The sequence below is a fragment of the Lepisosteus oculatus genome, chromosome 22 (genome assembly GCF_040954835.1).
Source record: "Lepisosteus oculatus isolate fLepOcu1 chromosome 22, fLepOcu1.hap2, whole genome shotgun sequence".
Taxonomy (NCBI): Eukaryota; Metazoa; Chordata; class Actinopteri; order Semionotiformes; family Lepisosteidae; genus Lepisosteus; species Lepisosteus oculatus.
Genome location: NC_090717.1, coordinates 484,054 through 503,406, shown reverse-complemented (window position 1 = coordinate 503,406; position 19,353 = coordinate 484,054). Strand labels below are relative to the sequence as shown.

The window sequence follows — 19,353 nt, the reverse complement described above, 5'->3', positions numbered from 1 at the left end:
GGAGGAGGAGCCCCGGGCACAGCTCAGATCTGCCTGGCCACACGGGGTCAAAGGTCACATCAGGAGGGGGTGGCTAGTCCAGCACAGTGAGGGTGTGTGCGCCAGCACACGTGCACACAAATTCAAAAGCAAAAAAAAGAGTCGAGATCGATTTCCCACTGTTTCCAATACATCCACACCCACGGGACGCAAATATTTACCCACCAATCCAACCCTCTCATCTACAGTCCCAGCCTGTTAACCCTCACTCACTCAGTCTGTGATTTCTTCTGACATCTCTTGCTCATTCCTCTCAATGAGTTTGGGATCTGCTGCTGAGGACAGGGGAGTCTGGGCTGATTTACTCATCCTGCTGCTACCGCCACCCTCATGCGGCTGGTCCCAGTACAGCGGGTCAGCGTCGCTGTGGGCCGGCCGGTCCCAGTACAGCCCGTCGGCGTCGCTGTGGGCCGGCCGGTCCCAGTACAGCCCGTCGGCGTCGCTGTGGGCCGGCCGGTCCCAGTACAGCCCGTCGGCGTCGCTGTGGGCCGGCCGGTCCCAGTACAGCGGGTCAGCGTCGCTGTGGGCCGGCCGGTCCCAGTACAGCCCGTCGGCGTCGCTGTGGGCCGGCCGGTCCCAGTACAGCCCGTCGGCGTCGCTGTGGGCCGGCCGGTCCCAGTACAGCCCGTCGGCGTCGCTGTGGGCCGGCCGGTCCCAGTACAGCCCGTCGGCGTCGCTGTGGGCCGGCCGGTCCCAGTACAGCCCGTCGGGGTCGCTGTGGGCCGGCCGGTCCCAGTACAGCCCGTCGGCGTCGCTGTGGGCCGGCCGGTCCCAGTACAGCCCGTCGGCGTCGCTGTGGGCCGGCCGGTCCCAGTACAGCGGGTCGGCGTCGCTGTGGGCCGGCCGGTCCCAGTACAGCCCGTCGGCGTCGCTGTGGGCCGGCTGTGGGGGGGCTGTGTTCTAGAGCTGCTGTGTGTGTTGGGGGTGGGGCTGTGTTCTAGAGCTGCTGTAGCTGTGTGAGGGGGCTGTGTTCTAGAGCTGCTGTAGCTGTGTGAGGGGGCTGTGTTCTAGAGCTGCTGCAGCTGTGTGGGGGGGCTGTGTTCTAGAGCTGCTGTGTGTGTTGGGGGTGGGGCTGTGTTCTAGAGCTGCTGCAGCTGTGAGAGGGGGCTGTGTTCTAGAGCTGCTATGGCTGTGTTCTAGAGCTGCTGTGTTCTAGAGCTGCTGTGTTCTATAGCTGCTGCAGCTGTGTGAGGGGGCTGTGTTCTAGATCTGCTGTAGCTGTGTGAGGGGGCTGTGTTCTAGAGCAGGGGTGCACACTCCCTCTCCTGGAAAGTGGGTCTGCAGGTATTCTAGGTCTCTTTAAGACAGCAGCACCTGTAGAGCTGGGAGCAGGTGTTAAATTGGTCCACTAAAGCCAGTAACCACCTCCAGGAGTTGGAATGAAAAGACAGACACGCCTCCAGGACCAGGATTAAACAGCTGTGCTCTAGATCAGTGGTTCTCAAAGTGTGGTCCGCGGGCTGACCCAGTCATCTTTCTTAAAGCAAGTCTAAGCAGCTCCATTCTTCACATAAACTTTTTAAGTGATAAAAACATTTGCAAAATTTGTTAATTTGTTTGTAAAAATATTACTACTTTCATAAAATGTAATTCAGTATTAATTTTAGTACATTAACAGGTGATGATTTTTACAGGGCAAGACGTAGGCGCATCAGTGACTGGTGTAAGTGGTCCGCGGCCCATGGAGCTTTGAGAACCAGTGCTAGAGCATCCACAGCTACTGGAAGTCAGAGGTCAGCTGCTGGGAGGGACTTGACCCCTTATCAGGTGGAAACATAATAATAATAATAATAATAATAATAATAATTGCTTACACTTATATAGCACTTTTCTGGACACCCCACTCAAAGTGCTTTACAGGTAATGGGGATCCCCTCCACCACCACCAATGTGCAGCCCCACCTGGATGATGCGACGGCAGCCATAGTGCGCCAGAACACTCACCACACACCAGCTCTCAGTGGGGAGGAGAGCAGAGTGATGAAGCCAGTTCAGAGATGGGGATTATTAGGAGGCCATGATTGGTAAGGGCCGATAGGAAATTTAATAGGACAGTGGGGTGTTACACCCCCATTTTTTTCGAGGAATGCCCTGGGATTTTTAATGACCACAGAGAGTCAGGATCTCGGTTTTACATTTCATCCGAAGGACGGTGCCTGTTCACAGTACTGTGTCCCCGTCACTATACTGGGGCATTAGGACCCACACAGACCGCAGGGTGAGCGCCCCCTGCTGGCCCCACTAACACCTCTTCCAGCAGCAACCTTAGTTTTTCCCAGGAGTCTCCCATCCAGGTACTGACCAGGCTCACACCTGCTTAGCTTCTGTGGGCTGCTAGTTGTGAGTTGCAGGGTGATATGGCTGCAACTAGATGACTTATCTTATTAATTCGTTAGATCAAGTAACGGTAAAAAGACAAAACCAGACACCCCTGGAAGAGAGGACCTGCCCGGACCTGGGACTGCGGGAAACTGCACTCCCGCTGGTTCGGTGGGTCTTTCCAGGCTGCGCCAGCACCCCCTCTAGTGGCCCACAGACAGAATCTCACATTTCTCACAACAGGGAACGGGGGTGAGGTGTTGCAGAGATTTTTATTTACACCATTTCCTGCACAGAGCCAGGCTCATGGATTGACTCCCTCAGCTCAGTGAGTGGAATCAGGGACCTGGCAATCAGAGATTAGTACAGGGGCAGAATGAAAGACTCATCCCCTCTCTTCTGGCTGAAACCTTCCTGTTGTAAAAGAGGGAAATCGTTCTCTTTTGTTCTCTGCGGTGCAGAGCAAGACGGCCGTCCTCCTCCCCTGCTCTCTCTCCTGCAGGGTTTCGATCAGGTGCCACAGATCTCTGCTGCTTCCCTCTCTGGCTGGGCGACTGACAGAGGGAGAGGATCCGTATTCTCTCCCTCTGGCTCTCTGGGACAGTCCAGCCCAGCGGCGGCCCGTCGGGGCGTGCTCGAGGCCGCAGTCCCTCCGCGTGCCCTCAGGGGGCGCTGGCGTTCATCTTCTCCTGGCAGCTCTCCCAGAAGGCCACCAGCCGGTTGTCCTTGTTGGCGCAGAAGTCGGTGAAGTCGCGCAGCAGCCGCTCCGCCAGCCTCTCGTCGCCCGTGGCCCCCGAGCGCCACGCCTTGGTCAGCATGGTGTTGTACGCCCAGTTGTAGCCCACCCGCTCCTCGGCGCCGAACAGGCTCTGATTGGACGAGCTCGTGGAGTTCCTTCGCCGTCGCTGCTGCCCCGTGGAGAACTTCCTCTTGGAGTAGGGAAGCTGGAGGAACACTGTCCCTGTGGGTGAGAGAGAGAGTCAAGAGGGAGGGCGACTCAGGCAGACCTGGCTGCCCAGAGAGGACAGGCTGTGCTCCCACTGCCAGCGGGGAGAAATAGAGACAGAGGTGCACTTCCTACTGCACTGTGACAGATACTCTGGGATGAGAGAAACATTCTTCCTGAAATTCAGAAATCTAATCCCAGAGTTCCCATACCTGCCAGAGTCACAACAGGTCCCAATCCTACTGGGAGAGGGAGGAGGGAACTCAGTTGATCTGGCAGCCCAGTATGTGATCTCCTGTCACAGCCTGAGGAACATTGAGTCTGTTTCCCAATAATGCTCCTTCTACAGTATATGTCAATATTTTATGATATGTCTTTGTTGTAAATGTCTGTAGCTTTTATTTTACTTTTTGTTTTGTTTCATGTTAATTTTATTTTTATTTGCTTTGGCAACACTGATTGTACCCATCGGTCATGCTAATAAAGCATCTTGAATTGAATTGAATTGAATTGAGCCAGTGAGGTGGGAGGTATGTGTGTGTGAGTGTGTGTTGCTCACCAGTGAGGTGGGAGGTATGTGTGTGTGAGTGTGTGTTGCTCACCAGTGAGGTGGGAGGTATGTGTGTGTGAGTGTGTGTTGCTCACCAGTGAGGTGGGAGGTATGTGTGTGTGAGTGTGTGTTGCTCACCAGTGAGGTGGGAGGTATGTGTGTGTGAGTGCAAGATGCTCACCAGTGAGGTGGGAGGTGTGTGTGAGTGTGAAATGCTCACCAGTGACGTGGATGTACTGCGACTTGTTTTCCGCAGGGAAGTTAAAGGCGGACGCAGAGAACTTGTCCTGGATGAAGCCGAACCTGTGGGAGACAGCAGGCAGTCTGTCAGGCTGACCCACAGCACCCAGCCCGCTCAGAACCCACAGCGCCCAGCCCGCTCAGGACCCACAGCACCCACCCCGCTCAGGACCCACAGCACCCAGTGTCCACAGCGCCCAGCCCGCTCAGGACCCACAGCACCCACAGCGCCCACAGCGCCCAGCCCGCTCAGGACCCACAGCGCCCAGCCCGCTCAGGACCCACAGCGCCCAGTGTCCACAGCACCCACCCCGCTCAGGACCCACAGCACCCAGTGTCCACAGCGCCCAGCGCGCTCAGGACCCACAGCACCCACACAGCACCCACAGCGCCCAGCCCGCTCAGGACCCACAGCACCCACAGCGCCCAGCCCGCTCAGAACCCACAGCGCCCAGCCCGCTCAGAACCCCCAGCGCCCAGCCCGCTCAGAACCCACAGCACCCACAGCGCCCAGCCCGCTCAGGACCCACAGCGCCCAGCCCGCTCAGGACCCACAGCACCCACACAGCACCCACAGCGCCCAGCCCACTCAGGACCCACACTGAGCTGCAGCCTCACCTGGTCAGGATGGCCTCCTGGAGAAGCTGCATTCGGTCCCAGTAGGTCTCTGGTTCGAACCCTGCTGGCCAGACAGAGGAGGGTAATGGACAGAAGAACAAGATAGACGCACTCACACTTCCTGACACACTGACCGTCTGACACACAGCCCTGCGGACCCTCTGTCTGACACTGTGCTGCTGACACACTGCCTGTCTGACACACTGTCCAGCTGACCCACTGACTAACACACAGTCCAGTCCAGTTTGTGTGTGTGATTCCCAGTGTTGTGTGTATTGTACTGTGATGGGGTTGACTCTGATCTGTTGTGTTGTAGCTGTGCTGTCCCAGGACTGGTTGTGTGTTGTGTGTCTTGTGCTGCGATGTGTGATGTGCTTTGAGGACCAGGTGGTTGAGGGGGCTCGTCTCCGGACTCTGGTCATTGCTTTTTAGATGTAGCCAGTATTTTATTTGCTCTCTTCTGTATGTTAGGTAACGATGGATAGAGGCCTAATTCAGCTTGTGAAGGGTGATCTTACAGAACTCTGTGTGCAGGACTACTATGAGATTTTGTCCCGGTTACTGCAGTCCTGGTCAGTGACTGGACCTCACACTTCACAGGCTCCAACACTGAGAGTACAAAGACCTGCATGCTGGGTAAGTGAACCCGGTTCCCTGGGAGCTGACCGCCGGGCCAGAGAAAGGGCTCCAGTGTGCCAGTCCAGTCTGCCTGCTCACCCTCGAAGATGTGCTCGCTGCCCTCCCTCAGCAGGCACGCCGTGCTGAGGGGGATGAAGAGCTGGGCACGCAGGGGGTCTCCGTACAGATAGCTGGGCAGGGCAAAGGGCACCTCCAGCACAGGGACCAGCAGGAAACCACAGGATGCGGCCTTGCGGTGCCAACCTTGGACCTACGGGCAACACACACTGAGAGAGAGGGCAGAGGGGCAGAGAGAGGGCAGAGGGGCAGAGAGAGACACAGAGGGGCAGAGAGAGACAGAGAGGGGCAGAGAGAGACAGGAAGAAGAAGAGAGAGAGAGACAGAGGGGCAGAGAGAGAGAGAGGCAGAAGAGAAAGACAGGCAGAGAGAGAGAGACAGAGGGGCAGAAGAGAAAGACAGGCAGAGAGAGAGACAGAGGGGCAGAGAGAGGCAGAAGAGAAAGACAGGGGTAGAGAGGAGAAAGACAGGGGCAGACAGAGACAGGAAGAAGAAGAGAGAGAGGGAGAGACAGAGGGGCAGAGGGAGAGAGGCAGAAGAGAAAGACAGGGGCAGACAGAGACAGGAAGAAGAGAGAGAGGGAGAGACAGAGGGGCAGAGGGAGAGAGGCAGAAGAGAAAGACAGGGGCAGACAGAGACAGGAAGAAGAAGAGAGAGAGGGAGAGACAGAGGGGCAGAGGGAGAGAGGCAGAAGAGAAAGACAGGGGCAGACAGAGACAGGAAAAGAAGAGAGAGAGGGAGAGACAGAGGGGCAGAGAGGAGAAAGACAGGGGCAGACAGAGACAGGAAGAAGAGGAGAGAGAGGGAGAGACAGAGGGGCAGAGGGAGACGCTGAGAGAATGAGTCACAGACGCAGGGGAGAGGAGGACCAGTCTCTGACCCTCACCATTTCGAACAGCATGGCTGCCGTCACGGCCATCCAGTGCAGCTTGATCTCAAAGGCGCAGCTCAGGGAGAAGCTACCGTGGTAATAGCAGCTGCACCACTCCATCCGCTGGCTGCGGTTGTTCACATCGACGTCCAGGGTGACCGTCTTCTGCTCAGGGACTGTGGCAGCTGGAGGAGAGAGGGGAGGGGAGAGGGGAGAGGAGGAGAGAGGGGAGGGGAGAGGGGAGAGGAGGAGAGGAGGGGAGAGGGGAGAGGAGAAGGAGAGAGGAGGAGAGAGGGGAGGGGAGAGGAGGAGAGAGGGGAGGGGAGAAGGAGAGAGGAGGAGAGAGGGGAGGGGAGAAGGAGAGAGGAGGAGAGGTGAAAGTGGAGAGGAGAGAGGGGAGGGGGGAGAGGAGGAGAGAGGGGAGGGGAGAGGGGAGAGGGGAGAGGAGGAGAGAGGGGAGAGGGGAGAGGGGAAGGAGAGAGGAGGAGAGAGGGGAGGGGAGAGGGGAGAGAGGAGGAGAGAGGGGAGGGGAGAGGGGAGAGAGGAGGAGAGAGGGGAGAGGTGAAAGTGGAGAGGAGAGAGGGGAGGGGAGAGAGGAGGAGAGAAGGAGAGAGGAGGAGAGAGGGGAGGGGGGAGAGGAGAGGGGAGGGGAGAGGGGAGAGTGGAGGGGGGAGAGGAGGAGAGAGGGGAGGGGAGAGGGGAGAGGAGGGGAGAGGGGAGAGTGGAGGGAGAGAGGGGAGAGTGAGAGGGGAGAGTGGAGAGGGGAGGAGAGAAGGAGAGAGGAGGAGAGAGGGGAGGGGGGAGAGGGGAGAGGAGGGGAGAGGGGAGAGTGGAGGGGGGAGAGGAGGAGAGAGGGAGGGGAGAGGGGAGAGTGGAGGGGGGAGAGGAGGAGAGAGGGGAGGGAGAGGGGAGAGGAGGGGAAAGGTGAGAATGGAGGGGAGAGAGGAGAGGAGGGGAGAGAGGAGAGTGGAGAGGGGAGAGGGGAGGAGAGAGGGGAGAGGAGAGGGGGAGGGGAGAGGGAGGAGAGGGGAGGAAGAGGGGAGGGAGAGGGAGAGAGAGGAGAGAGAGAGAGGAGGAGAGAGAGGGAAGAGGAGAGGAGAGAGGAGAGAGGGAGGGGAGAGAGAGAGAGGGAGAGGGAGCGAGCGGCGACAACACTCAGACATGGAAAAAAAAACTTCATGTCCTTCTCTGGCCGCTTCTCTCAAAACCGAGCGCCTGCGCCCAGCGGCAGCTCCCGCCTGCAGCAGACCTGGGGGCGCAGTGACCCCGGGGCTTATCCAGCCACCGCGGAGGAGTGACCACGCTGTCCTGACGGCAGCTGCCCTTCGGAATGACTGCTCCCGGCACGCCAAACTCAAACCGCCTCAGGACCTCCCTGCTCCTGCAGGCCGGGGCCACGTCAACACGCTGACCGCTGCCGCCAGGGCCGATTCTGGTGCTCGTAGGCCGAAATGTGCAAATACAGGGGTAAACGCCAACTGAAATCCATCGAAGGCCATGATGCAGTTTGAACTATTCTCATGCTAAACCACCTGGTTGATGGATCAAGTTTCTAGAACAGCCGCTAGAGAGTGTAGGATTATTGATTTGGAGCTCCTAGAGTCGATCGCAAGCGTGTTGTTTCAGCTCGTTTTTCGTGAGTCACTGGTGTTTCCCTCCTTCGTAGGCCCTAAAGATTTCGTAGGCCCTGTGCCTGCAGAGACTTAAGGGAAATCCAGCACTGGTCTGTCCGCCCTGGAGGAGCCCTGGGCAGTTCCCAGTTCCCAGTTCCCAGTTCCCAGTTCCCAGTTCCCAGTTCCCAGTTCCCAGTTCCCCTGTCTGTCGGCAGGCACAGAGGGGAGTGGCCCCAGGTCACTCCGCCCCACAGTTCCTGTCCGACTCCCTCCTGCAGCAGAGGGCCCCTCTGTGAAGTCGGGGTGGACTCGAGGACCACGCTGCCCGAGCACACACCCACCTCAGAGGACGAACCCGGACAGATCTGTACCGCAGTACAGCGTGGTAAATAGAGAGCCCGGCGTGAGGGACCCCTGGCCCACGACGGGTCCCCTGCGTCACTCACGACTTTCGAAACGACAGGGAGCAGGTTCCTCTCCAGAGCCAAGACACAGAGAAATCAAACACAGGCATGCAGACACACACACAGTGCAAATCTGAGCAACATTCATTAATTCGTTCATCGATAAGTGAATGAATTAATCAAGGGTGAGAATTACGGAGGCAGAGAGAGAGACAGCCCACACCACTACACTACACGACCACAGCCAGCACTACAGCATGCACTACAGGCCAGAGACACCGGACAGTGCACTGATTCGGGGGGAGGGGGGAGAGGAGGGGGCGGGCTTGCATTCAGGATTGCAGGGATTGGATAGCCAGGGAGCCCGGGGACTCCACCCTCTCCATGCTGGACCAATCACAGGGAAGGCCACGTCGGCGGGCGGGGTCGGGGAGGCTGCCAGGGGGAGGGGGTATAAAGGACGAGCCAATCAGCAGCAAGAGATCGATCTGATGGGATGATGTCACGTGGAGGCAGTGGTGATGTCACAGGGGTTTGGAGACCGACGGCTTCCTGTCTTGTCGCTGGTCGGCTCGTGGAGGCAGGAACCCCAGACAGGATTCGTTCTCCTTGCCAGCGACAGGACAGTGTCCCCCTCCCCCGAGTCTTTCTCTGCCTTTAGCAGCGGCGTGACGCCCGCCTCTGCCCCGCAGCAGGAGGAAGGCCCTGGCTGTGCGAGGAGGAGGAGGAGGAAGTGTGCTGAACGCCCGTGACATCACCCCCTGCTGCCGCCCCCTGGCAGCGCCCGCGCGGGGAGGGGTGCTGGGGTGCTGGGGCCCTGGGGCCGGGTGTGTCTACCTAGCAGCGCTGCGGCCTGGCTCCGTCCCCCGAAGCTGCGGCTGAAGGAGCTGTGCCTACTTGCGTACGAGGCGGGCCGGCTGGGCAGCCAGGGCAGCAGGAAGGCCGGGATGTCGGAGTGCAGGCGCTCCTCCAGCGTGAAGGCCACCTCGAACCACTTCCTCTGGAACAGCGCAAAGTCCTCCAGCGCCGCCGTGTACCAGGCCGAGGGCTGGGCCTGCAGCCCGGCCTGGACCGCTGCTGGGGACAGGGGGGAGCCCGAGTCAGAGCCAGGGGCCACAGGGGGACAGACAGGGGGACAGGGGAGCAGCCCGAGTCAGAGCCAGGGGCCACAGGGGGACAGGGGAGCACCCCGAGTCAGAGCCAGGGGCCACAGGGGGACAGGGGAGCAGCCCGAGTCAGAGCCACGGGCCACAGGGGGACAGACAGGGGGACAGGAGAGCAAGCTCGAGTCAGAGCCAGGGGCCACAGGGGGACAGGAGAGCAAGGTCGAGTCAGAGCCAGGGGCCACAGGGGGACAGACAGGGGGACAGGGGAGCAGCCCGAGTCAGAGCCAGGGGCCACAGGGGGACAGGAAAGCAAGGTCGAGTCAGAGCCAGGGGCCACAGGGGGACAGACAGGGGAACAGGGGAGCAGCCCGAGTCAGAGCCAGGGGCCACAGGGGGACAGACAGGGGGACAGGGGAGCACCCCGAGTCAGAGCCAGGGGCCACAGGGGGACAGACAGGGGGACAGGGGAGCAAGGTCGAGTCAGAGCCAGGGGCCACAGGGGGACAGACAGGGGGACAGGGGAGCACCCCGAGTCAGAGCCAGGGGCCCGAGGCCACAGGGGGCAGGGGGACAGACAGGTAGACAGGCAGATGACTCACTTCGGTCTGGATCCCTGTCGGCCACAATCCTATAGAAGTAAAAGCCGTAGACGAAAGTGCGCATGGCTTCTCCTGACGCATGGGCAATGAGCTGGTCTTCCAGCATCTTCTACAGCAAGACAGACAGACACAGGGTCAGATGTAGTCAGAACGAGAGAGACGCAGGTCAGACAGACGCAGGGTCAGATGTAGTCAGACAGACAGACAGATGCAGGGTCAGACAGACAGACGCAGGGTCAGATGCAGTCAGACAGGGACGGACAGACAGACCCAGTGTTAGACAAACACATGGTCAGATGTAGTCAGACAGAGACAAACAGACAGATGGGTCAGATGCAGTCAGACAGCCAGATGCAGGGTCAGACAGACGCAGGGTCAGACAGAGACAGACAGACAGACGCAGGGTCAGATGTAGTCAGACAGACAGACAGATGCAGGGTCAGATGTAGTCAGACAGAGACAGACAGACAGACACAGGGTCAGATGTAGTCAGACAGAGACAGACAGACACAGGGTCAGATGTAGTCAGACAGAGACAGACAGACAGACGCAGGGTCAGATGTAGTCAGACAGACAGACAGATGCAGGGTCAGACAGACGCAGGGTCAGATGTAGTCAGACAGAGAGAGAGACAGACAGATGCAGGGTCAGACAGAGACAGACAGATGTAGGGTCAGACAGACGCAGGGTCAGATGTAGTCAGACAGAGACAGACAGACGCAGGGTCAGACAGACGCAGGGTCAGACAGACGCAGGGTCAGATGTAGTCAGAAAGAGAGAGACAGATGTAGGGTCAGACAGATGCAGGGTCAGATGCAGTCAGACAGAGACAGACAGACAGACGCAGGGTCAGATGTAGACAGACAGAGAGACAGGGTCATACAGACGCAGGGTCAGATGCAGTCGGACAGAGAGAGACAGACAGACAGACGCAGGGTGAGACAGACAGATGTAGGGTCAGACAGACGCAGGGTCAGATGCAGTCAGACAGAGACAGACAGATGCAGGGTCAGACAGACGCAGGGTCAGATGCAGTCAGACAGACGCAGGGTCAGATGCAGTCAGACAGACGCAGGGTCAGACAGACGCAGGGTCAGATGTAGTCAGACAGAGACAGACAGATGCAGGGTCAGACAGACAGACGCAGGGTCAGATGTAGTCAGACAGAGACAGACAGACAGACGCAGGGTCAGATGTAGTCAGACAGAGACAGACAGACAGACAGATGCAGGGTCAGACAAACAGACGCAGGGTCAGACGTAGTCAGACAGACAGACAGATGCAGGGTCAGATGTAGTCAGAACGAGACAGAGAGACGCAGGGTCAGATGTAGTCAGACAGACAGACAGATGCAGGGTCACACAGACGCAGGGTCAGATGTAGTCAGACAGAGAGAGAGACAGACAGACGCAGGGTCAGATGTAGTCAGAGACAGACAGATGTAGGGTCAGACAGACGCAGGGTCAGATGTAGTCAGAGACAGACAGACAGACGCAGGGTCAGATGTAGTCAGAGACAGACAGACAGACGCAGGGTCAGATGTAGTCAGAAAGAGAGAGACAGATGTAGTGTCAGACAGACGCAGGGTCAGATGTAGTCAGAGACAGACAGACGCAGGGTCAGATGTAGTCAGAGACAGACAGACAGATGCAGGGTCAGATGTAGTCAGAAAGAGAGAGACAGATGTAGGGTCAGACAGACGCAGGGTCAGATGTAGTCAGAGACAGACAGACAGACGCAGGGTCAGACGTAGTCAGAAAGAGAGAGACAGATGTAGGGTCAGACGCAGTCAGACAGAGACAGACAGACAGACGCAGGGTCAGACGTAGTCAGAAAGAGAGAGACAGATGTAGGGTCAGACAGACGCAGGGTCAGATGCAGTCAGACAGAGACAGACAGACAGACGCAGGGTCAGATGTAGACAGACAGAGAGACAGGGTCATACAGACGCAGGGTCAGATGCAGTCGGACAGAGAGAGACAGACAGACAGACGCAGGGTGAGACAGACGCAGGGTCAGATGTAGTCAGACAGACAGATGCAGGGTCAGACAGACGCAGGGTCAGATGCAGTCAGACAGAGACAGACAGACAGACGCAGGGTCAGATGTAGACAGACAGAGAGACAGGGTCATACAGACGCAGGGTCAGATGCAGTCGGACAGAGAGAGACAGACAGACAGACGCAGGGTGAGACAGACGCAGGGTCAGATGTAGTCAGACAGACAGATGCAGGGTCAGACAGACGCAGGGTCAGATGCAGTCAGACAGAGACAGACAGACGCAGGTCAGACAGACGCAGGGTCAGATGTAATCAGACAGAGACAGGGTCAGACAGACGCAGGGTCAGATGTAATCAGACAGAGACAGACAGATGCAGGGTCAGACAGACGCAGGGTCAGATGTAGACAGACAGAGAGACAGGGTCAGATGCAGTCGGACAGAGAGAGACAGACAGACAGACGCAGGGTGAGACAGACGCAGGGTCAGATGTAGTCAGACAGACAGATGTAGGGTCAGACAGACGCAGGGTCAGATGCAGTCAGACAGAGACAGACAGATGCAGGGTCAGACAGACGCAGGGTCAGATGCAGTCAGACAGAGACAGACAGATGCAGGGTCAGACAGACGCAGGGTCAGATGCAGTCAGACAGACGCAGTGTCAGACAGACGCAGGGTCAGATGCAGTCAGACAGACGCAGGGTCAGACAGACGCAGGGTCAGATGTAGTCAGACAGAGACAGACAGATGCAGGGTCAGACAGACAGACGCAGGGTCAGATGTAGTCAGACAGAGACAGACAGACAGACGCAGGGTCAGATGTAGTCAGACAGAGACAGACAGACGCAGGGTCAGACAGACGCAGGGTCAGACAGACGCAGGGTCAGACAAAGACAGACAGATGCAGACAGATGCAGGGTCAGACAGACAGACGCAGGGTCAGACGTAGTCAGACAGACAGACAGATGCAGGGTCAGATGTAGTCAGACAGAGAGAGACAGACAGACAGACGCAGGGTCAGATGTAGTCAGAACGAGACAGAGAGACGCAGGGTCAGATGTAGTCAGACAGACAGACAGATGCAGGGTCAGACAGACGCAGGGTCAGATGTAGTCAGACAGAGAGAGAGACAGACGCAGGGTCAGATGTAGTCAGAGACAGACAGATGTAGGGTCAGATGTAGTCAGAGACAGACAGACGCAGGGTCAGATGTAGTCAGAGACAGACAGACAGACGCAGGGTCAGATGTAGTCAGAAAGAGAGAGACAGATGTAGGGTCAGACAGACGCAGGGTCAGATGTAGTCAGAGACAGACAGACAGACGCAGGGTCAGACGTAGTCAGAAAGAGAGAGACAGATGTAGGGTCAGACAGACGCAGGGTCAGATGCAGTCAGACAGAGACAGACAGACGCAGGGTCAGACGTAGTCAGAAAGAGAGAGACAGATGTAGGGTCAGACAGACGCAGGGTCAGATGCAGTCAGACAGAGAGAGACAGACAGACAGACGCAGGGTCAGATGTAGACAGACAGAGAGACAGGGTCATACAGACGCAGGGTCAGATGCAGTCGGACAGAGAGAGACAGACAGACAGACGCAGGGTGAGACAGACGCAGGGTCAGATGTAGTCAGACAGACAGATGCAGGGTCAGACAGACGCAGGGTCAGATGCAGTCAGACAGAGACAGACAGACAGACGCAGGGTCAGATGTAGACAGACAGAGAGACAGGGTCATACAGACGCAGGGTCAGATGCAGTCGGACAGAGAGAGACAGACAGACAGACGCAGGGTGAGACAGACGCAGGGTCAGATGTAGTCAGACAGACAGATGCAGGGTCAGACAGACGCAGGGTCAGATGCAGTCAGACAGAGACAGACAGATACAGGGTCAGACAGACAGATGCAGGGTCAGATGCAGACAGACAGACAGAGGGATCAGGCAGACTGGCTGCTACAGGTACAGGCGGGGCGGGCCGAGGGGCGGTACCTGCATGATGTCAATGGCCATGCCCTGCGTAGCCACGCCCTCCACGTTGCTGACCAGCCAGTGAACGACCTCCGCACTGATGAAGCAGTTGGGAGGAAGACCCTTCTGCTCAGGGAGGAGCTGCACCCCGGTCCTGCAGGACACAGAACCCCCAAATTCACAAGGAGCAGATAGTACCCCAAATTCACAATGTACACACAACACAAATTCACAACACACACACACCACATCCAAAAAAACAAATTCACACTGCACACATCCCTCAACACCCCCCCACACACTGCACACATCCTTCAACACGAGGGTGTACACACCCCTCAACACCCGCACACACACACTGCACACACCCCTCAACACCCCCACACACACTGCACACACCCCTCAGCACAAGGGTGTGCACACGTATCTCAACAGCACACACAGGCTGCACACACAGGCTGCACACACATCTCAACAGCACACACATCTCAACAGCACACACATCTCAACAGCACACACATCTCAGCTGCACACACACACGCTGCACACACACACGCTGCACACACACACGTATCTCAACAGCACACACACACGCTGCACACACACGTATCTCAACAGCACACACACACGCTGCACACACGTATCTCAACAGCACACACAGGCTGCACACACACACGTATCTCAACAGCACACACATCTCAACAGCACACACACACGCTGCACACACACGTATCTCAACAGCACACACACACGCTGCACACACGTATCTCAACAGCACACACAGGCTGCACACACACACGTATCTCAACAGCACACACATCTCAACAGCACACACACACGCTGCACACACACGTATCTCAACAGCACACACACACGCTGCACACACGTATCTCAACAGCACACACAGGCTGCACACACATCTCCACACCCCACCACGACAGGCCAGATGGCACTGTTGTCTCACGTCGGGTGCTTGAGAGCTTCCAGTATCTCCGTCAGTGTGGAGGAGGAGGTCAGGCTGGACGCTCCTGGGGCCTGGGCACTGCAGGAGCACAGGACAGACATGAGCAGCACTGCGGAGCTCTGCATCTTGCATTAAGAAGTATGTTCCTCATTCTAGATTGTGCTAAAAATTGAGTTTTGTAACTACAGACATTTTGATATATATTCTTGATAGATAACATACACAATTCATTTACTGTGCTCACAAAGTGACATTTGAAAGTCACCTTCTGAACATATACCTGTTCTCCGTAGCAACTCCAGATGGTGGCCCCGCCTCTCCAGAATTCTGAGATCCAACTGGACCCCCCAGCTGGTTAAAGCCCCCGGGTCCAGTCCTCTCTCCTGATTGGACAGCTGGCTTCTCTGTCACTCCGCTCTCCACGGGATTGGTTGCTGTCTGATCCACTGACATCTAGGCCAGCACAGGAGTCGCAGTCTAAGTTTCAAACAGAAAACTGCACCTTCTACAGCACAGTCCGATCCCCCCACCCACCAGAGCTGGACTGGGGTTTCTGGATGTTGTTTCAGACAGACAGACAGAGATCAGCAGGGAGCACTGAGCATGAATCCAGGCAGGGGGACAGACAGGCAGGCAGGCAGGCAGGCAGGCAGGCGGGCAGGCGGGCAGGCGGGCAGGCGGGCAGGCGGGCAGGCAGGCAGGCAGGCAGGCAGGCGGGCGGGCAGGCAGGCAGGCGGGCGGGCAGGCGGGCAGACGGGCAGACGGGCAGACGGGCAGACGGGCAGACGGGCAGACGGGCAGACGGGCAGACGGGCAGACGGGCAGACGGGCAGACGGGCAGACGGGCAGACAGGCAGACAGGCAGACAGGCAGACAGGCAATCAGCAGGGCGCACTGAGCATTAATCAAGGCAGGGAGCTCCACACAGGGACCCTGTTCCACCACTGAGGCAGGCAGAGCATCCTGGCGCACACGCGTGTGACACACCACTCCATCGCTGTCACCGCATGCTGGGACTTGAGTTGATGGGCAGACAAACGAGCTCGGTAAACGAGAGAGGCAGCAACTGGACACACAGCCGGGGGATTTCAGACACACGCAGCTGAGGGGCAGGAGAGGAGTCTTAACTAAACCCCGGGGGCAGAGGAGCAGGGTCACTGACCTGGGGGTGGAAGATGGAGGAGGAGCGAGGGCTGCGAACAAACTCCAGGAGGAAGGCCCCGTCCTGTCAGCGCAGAGAGAGGGAGACAGGGAGGGAGGAGGAGAGACGGGCGCAGGGAGGAGGAGAGAAAAGAGCACAGAGAGCTAAAGAACACAACCACCACAGGACCACAACCCACAGCAGACAGCACAGAGCGAACAGGGCTTTCAGCACCCAGCGCCGGGGCTCCCAGCTGCACCACAGCACGCGCCCGCGCCCCCGCGCCCTCGTGCTCACCTTTCGGGGGCTGTCCACAAAAGTCGGCGTCATGGCAACAGCCACCGTGTCGCTCGGCGGAGCTGCAGATTTCCCAGCCAGCATTGCGGCCTGATGCTCCTCAAGGCTCCTGCTCGGGAAGCACAGCGCATCGTTAGCCGCGAGACGGCCCAGCCCCGCAGCGAGCCAGACGCACCGCAACACGACACTCCACCACCAGAGGGCGGCGGGAACTCACTTGTGATTCGCCTCCATCTCCAGCAAGGCTGACAGGGCCGAAGTTCCCTTCTTGCCCACAGGGGGCGCTGTGGGCTCCTGGGGGTAGGCAGCCAGCGGCCCCGACACCGGCAGACCCTTCATCGCTGCTCCCTTCTGTGAGGGGGATTGAAGACCGAAACTGATCAACAGCAGCCGGCAGCCATATCACCCTGCAGCTCGCCACTGGCAGCCATATCACCCTGCAGCTCCCCACCGGCAGCCCCACTGAAGCCCAGCAGGTGTGAGCCTGGTCAGTACCTGGAGGAGAGACTCCTGGGAAAAACTAAGGTTGCTGCTGGAAGAGGTGTTAGTGGGGCCAGCAGGGGGCGCTCACCCTGCGGTCTGTGTGGGTCCTAATGCCCCAGTATAGTGACGGGGACACTATACTGTAAACGGGCGCCGTCCTTCGGATGAGACGTAAAACTGAGGTCCTGACTCTCTGTGTCATTAAAAATCCCAACATGCTGCCGCTTGGTAAGATAATACGAAAAAATAATATTAACTTTCATTCATATGCTGATGACACTCAAATATGCATTTTGTTTACACCAAACGACAACTCTTCTATTATTACTTTAGTTAATTGCATTAATGAAGTAAAGATTGGATGTGTGAAAACTTTTTGTTACTCAACTCTGATAAAACTGAGGTTCTGTTGTTTGGAGGCAACAATACTGATAGGACTACTATAACTTCAGCACTTAACTCAGAGGATTAAAAAATTTGCCTCAAAGACTCTGCACATAACCTAGGTGTTATATTAGACACAAGGCTCTCATTTAACTCATGTTAAAACAGTATCTAAAACATGCTTGCTACAGTTAAGAAATATTGCCAAACGAAAGCAGTTTGTCTCCACTGAAGACACAGAGAAGTTAATACATGCTCTTGTATACAGCAGGTTAGGCTACTGCAATGCCCTACTATCAGGGAGCACCCAACACTCTTTCAACACCTTACAGCGAATTCAGAATGCAGCAGCTGGAATTGTTAATAGGAGTAGAAAGTACAACCATATAACCCCAATACTTAGCTCTCTTCATTGGCTTCCTGTCAAAATCCTTCTACTTACTTACAAGGCTCTCAGAGGTCAGGCACCTGTCTATCTAATGGAACTTATTCATGTTTACCATCCACGTCGCCCGCTTAGATCATAGAAGGTCTTCTGCAGGTCTTCTTCATATTCCATACATTAATAAAAAACAGCTGGCAATAAAAGCCTTTAGTTACAGGGCCCCTAGCTTATGGAAGACTCTCCCACCCCATATTCGGGATGCCGAGTCAATCTCAGTGTTCAAATCCAAACTGAAGACCTATTACTTCAGCCTAGCCTGCCCACACCTGACATCATAGCCTGCTGCAACCATGGCTGCTGGGGCTGCTGTCCATGCCATTGTGTGTCTCTGTGTTGGCCCACCAGGTAGATACATCTGCTCTGACCCAACTATCCTATTCTCCTCCCCACATGTCCGGATGGCGCCCGGGCTGGGTACCATCTGAGTTGGATGCTGCATCACTGCCATGGATCCAAGAGGGACATCGTTTTTGCTGGTCTACAGAGAACTGCATAGAGTACTGACATACAGAAAACATGAAAACATTCATTTCTTCCTTTTTTTTAATTATATAATGTTAGCATGCCCAAAGGGGTTGGGCAGCCAGTTGACCTTGGACACCTAAAGGTTTATTTTCTTCTTACTAAGGAGTTTTTGGTTCCTCTCCTCCATTGTCTTCTGGTCTTTTCTGTTCTGTGTTCACAACATGTATGGTCAGTTGCTTCGTTAAGCGCCTTGGGGGCAACCTTGTTGTGAAAGGTGCTATATAAAAATAAATTGAATTTAATTTAATAATAATCCCCATCTCTGAACTGGCTCCATCACTCTGTTCTCCTCCCCACTGGGAGCTGGAGTGTGGGGAGAGGACTGGTGCATCACCCAGGTGGGGCTGCACACTGGTGGCGGTAGTGGGATTCCCCATTACCTATAAAGAGCTGTCAGTGGAGAGTCCAGAATAGTGCCATAGAAGTGTGAGGAATCATTACTGTCAACAACGCGACCGAGAGCCCCTCTCAGGCCTCCTTCCTGCCACTCCCAGCGACTGACCCGGATCATGCGGTCCGAGCGGTGCCGGCGCCGGATGCGGTTCAGCCCTTCAGTGAAGCGGATGAAGCCGTCCAGCAGGGCCCAGTCGTCGGCCTCACCGTGCGGCCGGTCGCCGTACACATCACAGCGCCCATCGCCCTCCGCCATCCGCCGCACCGCCGACACGCACGCCGGCAGCAGCAGGAACCGCGTTCGCCAGAACTTCAGGGAGTCGATCAGGCTGGGAGAGAGCCGGGAGTCACCGGAATATCAGACACAGCGGGAGAGAGGAGAGAGCCGGGAGTCACCGGAATAGCAGACACAGCGGGAGAGAGGAGAGAGGCGGGAGTCACCGGAATAGCAGACACAGCGGGAGAGAGGAGAGAGGCGGGAGTCACCGGAATAGCAGACACAGCGGGAGAGAGGAGAGAGGCGGGAGTCACCGGAATAGCAGACACAGCGGGAGAGAGGAGAGAGGCGGGAGTCACCGGAATAGCAGACACAGCGGGAGAGAGGAGAGAGGCGGGAGTCACCGGAATAGCAGACACAGCGGGAGAGAGGAGAGAGCCGGGAGTCACCGGAATAGCAGACACAGCGGGAGAGAGGAGAGAGCCGGGAGTCACCGGAATAGCAGACACAGCGGGAGAGAGGAGAGAGCCGGGAGTC

General features: G+C 57.0%; 1 protein-coding gene across 6 annotated transcripts in view; it reads right to left on the bottom strand.

Annotated features, from left to right (window-relative positions):
* Nucleotides 1–2,611: 2,611 nt before the first annotated feature.
* Nucleotides 2,612–19,353, bottom strand: part of depdc5 (DEP domain containing 5, GATOR1 subcomplex subunit) — a 47,755-nt gene continuing 31,013 nt past the window's right edge. For 3 of the 6 annotated variants that reach the window (XM_069181893.1, XM_069181896.1, XM_069181895.1), the window contains exons 30-43: nucleotides 18,709–18,928; nucleotides 16,587–16,720; nucleotides 16,370–16,478; nucleotides 16,094–16,156; nucleotides 15,212–15,384; nucleotides 14,932–15,009; nucleotides 13,989–14,121; nucleotides 10,002–10,110; nucleotides 9,134–9,373; nucleotides 6,295–6,464; nucleotides 5,430–5,601; nucleotides 4,713–4,773; nucleotides 4,075–4,157; nucleotides 2,612–3,319 (exon numbers count right to left, since the gene is read on the bottom strand). In XM_069181893.1, the coding sequence (XP_069037994.1) occupies nucleotides 3,021–3,319; nucleotides 4,075–4,157; nucleotides 4,713–4,773; nucleotides 5,430–5,601; nucleotides 6,295–6,464; nucleotides 9,134–9,373; nucleotides 10,002–10,110; nucleotides 13,989–14,121; nucleotides 14,932–15,009; nucleotides 15,212–15,384; nucleotides 16,094–16,156; nucleotides 16,370–16,478; nucleotides 16,587–16,720; nucleotides 18,709–18,928 (2,044 nt within the window). In that variant the 3' untranslated portion in view covers nucleotides 2,612–3,020. The remainder of the gene's footprint in view (nucleotides 3,320–4,074; nucleotides 4,158–4,712; nucleotides 4,774–5,429; nucleotides 5,602–6,294; nucleotides 6,465–9,133; nucleotides 9,374–10,001; nucleotides 10,111–13,988; nucleotides 14,122–14,931; nucleotides 15,010–15,211; nucleotides 15,385–16,093; nucleotides 16,157–16,369; nucleotides 16,479–16,586; nucleotides 16,721–18,708; nucleotides 18,929–19,353) is intronic. The other 3 variants (XM_069181898.1, XM_069181894.1, XM_069181899.1) reach the window with 3 other exon arrangements.